This window comes from Leishmania panamensis, assembly GCF_000755165.1.
Source record: "Leishmania panamensis strain MHOM/PA/94/PSC-1 chromosome 26 sequence".
NCBI classification, from domain to species: Eukaryota; Euglenozoa; class Kinetoplastea; order Trypanosomatida; family Trypanosomatidae; genus Leishmania; species Leishmania panamensis.
The window spans coordinates 39551-41265 of NC_025872.1; the positions used below are offsets into that span (position 1 = coordinate 39551).

At 58.2% G+C, this 1715-nt stretch overlaps 1 protein-coding gene across 1 annotated transcript; it reads right to left on the bottom strand.

The window, feature by feature from the left end:
- Positions 1-992: 992 nt before the first annotated feature.
- On the bottom strand, positions 993-1715 carry LPMP_260170 (60S ribosomal protein L7, putative; the record flags this gene model as incomplete). Its single annotated transcript, XM_010701536.1, has 1 exon — positions 993-1715. One exon carries the CDS (start codon positions 1713-1715, stop codon positions 993-995), a length of 723 nt encoding a protein of 240 aa, XP_010699838.1.

The following is a 1715-nucleotide window of genomic DNA, read 5'->3' on the forward strand; positions in this document are numbered from 1 at the left end:
CGTGAATCCTCTGGATATCCTGGTAACGGCAGTATGTGCGCGTCAAGGTAGGGTTGAAAGAAATAGGAGAGTATACACAGAGTCGAGGGAGGGACAGGAAGGGACAAGATAGGTGGGACGTGCAAAACCCCCTCATTCCTATTCAGAGCAAGTGGGCTGGGGTCGAAGGTAGCACAAGTGCCATTGGTTTTTTTTTGGCCAAGAGAAATAACAAAGAGACACCGGTGGGCTTCGCGGTACCTTCACGAAGTGCTTGCTCTCAGTGCCTGAGCTGAGACAAGGGGGTGGACAGAGGCGCCCACTTACGTCCCAACGCCACCGTGAAGCTCCTTAGGCACGACGCAGGGCCCTTTCAACACCCCCCACGCCTCCCTGCCAGACTCATGTTCAGAGAGCGGCGAAGATGTGCCTTCACCTCGCACGGAGTGGCGAAGGCAGAAAACGCGCGTGAGACAGAGAACGCCATGGGTAGGGGTTAGAGAACGAGGCAGGATCACCATCGTCCCGACACACGGGCAGACATGCATAAGAGCTGCGCTGCCGTCCTTCCCCTACAACGTTCTCTACCCTGGCGGCTCCCTGATCACTCCAGTCCTTGTCTCACCCCGGCATCGTTGACACGCTCCTCCACCCTCCTTGCGGCACCTCTTCAGGCGTCTTTGGGGCTCTTTTCCTCGTAAACGCAGAGAAGAACGACAAACAAGAAAACATAAAAAAAAAAGAGAAGACACGACGAGCACACACGCACACAGACGCACCTCTGAGGGATGACAGAGAGAGACGAACCGCACAACGGTAGCGAGACTTCACGTAGCGGCACAGGTCCAACGCCAAAGACGGGCATTTATACACGCTACTGTGCCCCTGTGCACACCGTCCACATGCGCTCATATCACTCGACTCCTGTGCCGAGACAACATAGCGAAAGCGTTCGCATAATACCACATCACAAACGATGTCGAACTAGCTACATGCGGTGGTCGCGCAACTGCTCAGATCATGCGGGCGAGAAAGCGGTTGATCAGGGTGTCGCGGTTACCATAGTCGCCGCCCTCCACAAAGTGACGGCGCTTCTGGCGCATGCCACCGGCCGGCGGGGCCAGCTTGAAGGGCCACAGGCCGTGCGTCACCGTGCGGAAGTGCTTGCCACAGGTGTAGATCTGGTTCACCATATCCTCAGCGCACACGACGTCCGCGTTGTTGTACTTGTCCTTGATCATCTGGTTATCCGTGATCTTCACACGCTGGCCGTTGATCTTCAGGTAGCCGCGCTTGTACACCATCGCGCGCACGGTGGCCAGGGATGGGTAGCCGTACGCGATGTAGGGCTCCACCGCGCGCAGCATGTTCTCGATCGGCTTGTTCATCTTCACGAACACCGTGTTGAAGATCTGGCGCAGGCGCAGAAGCTGGAGGATCTTGCGCTGCTTCGGGTTCACCTTGGCGATACCGCGGATGCGGGTCACCACGGCAACCTTCGGCTTCGCCTCCAGGTAGTAGTTACCGTGAGAGGCAGCCTGGCGGCGCAGCGTCACCAGCTTCTTCTCCGCGCCACGGTACTCGCGGGAGTATCTGCGGCCACGGCTGTAGGCGACCTTCTTCAGGGCAGCCTTGGCAGCCTTACTGGCCACCACGGCCTTCTTGAAGCTCTCCGTCTGCTGCTGCTTGAACGCAGCGCGCTTGATCGCAGACTCAGGGGCGGGGACAGCAGGCAT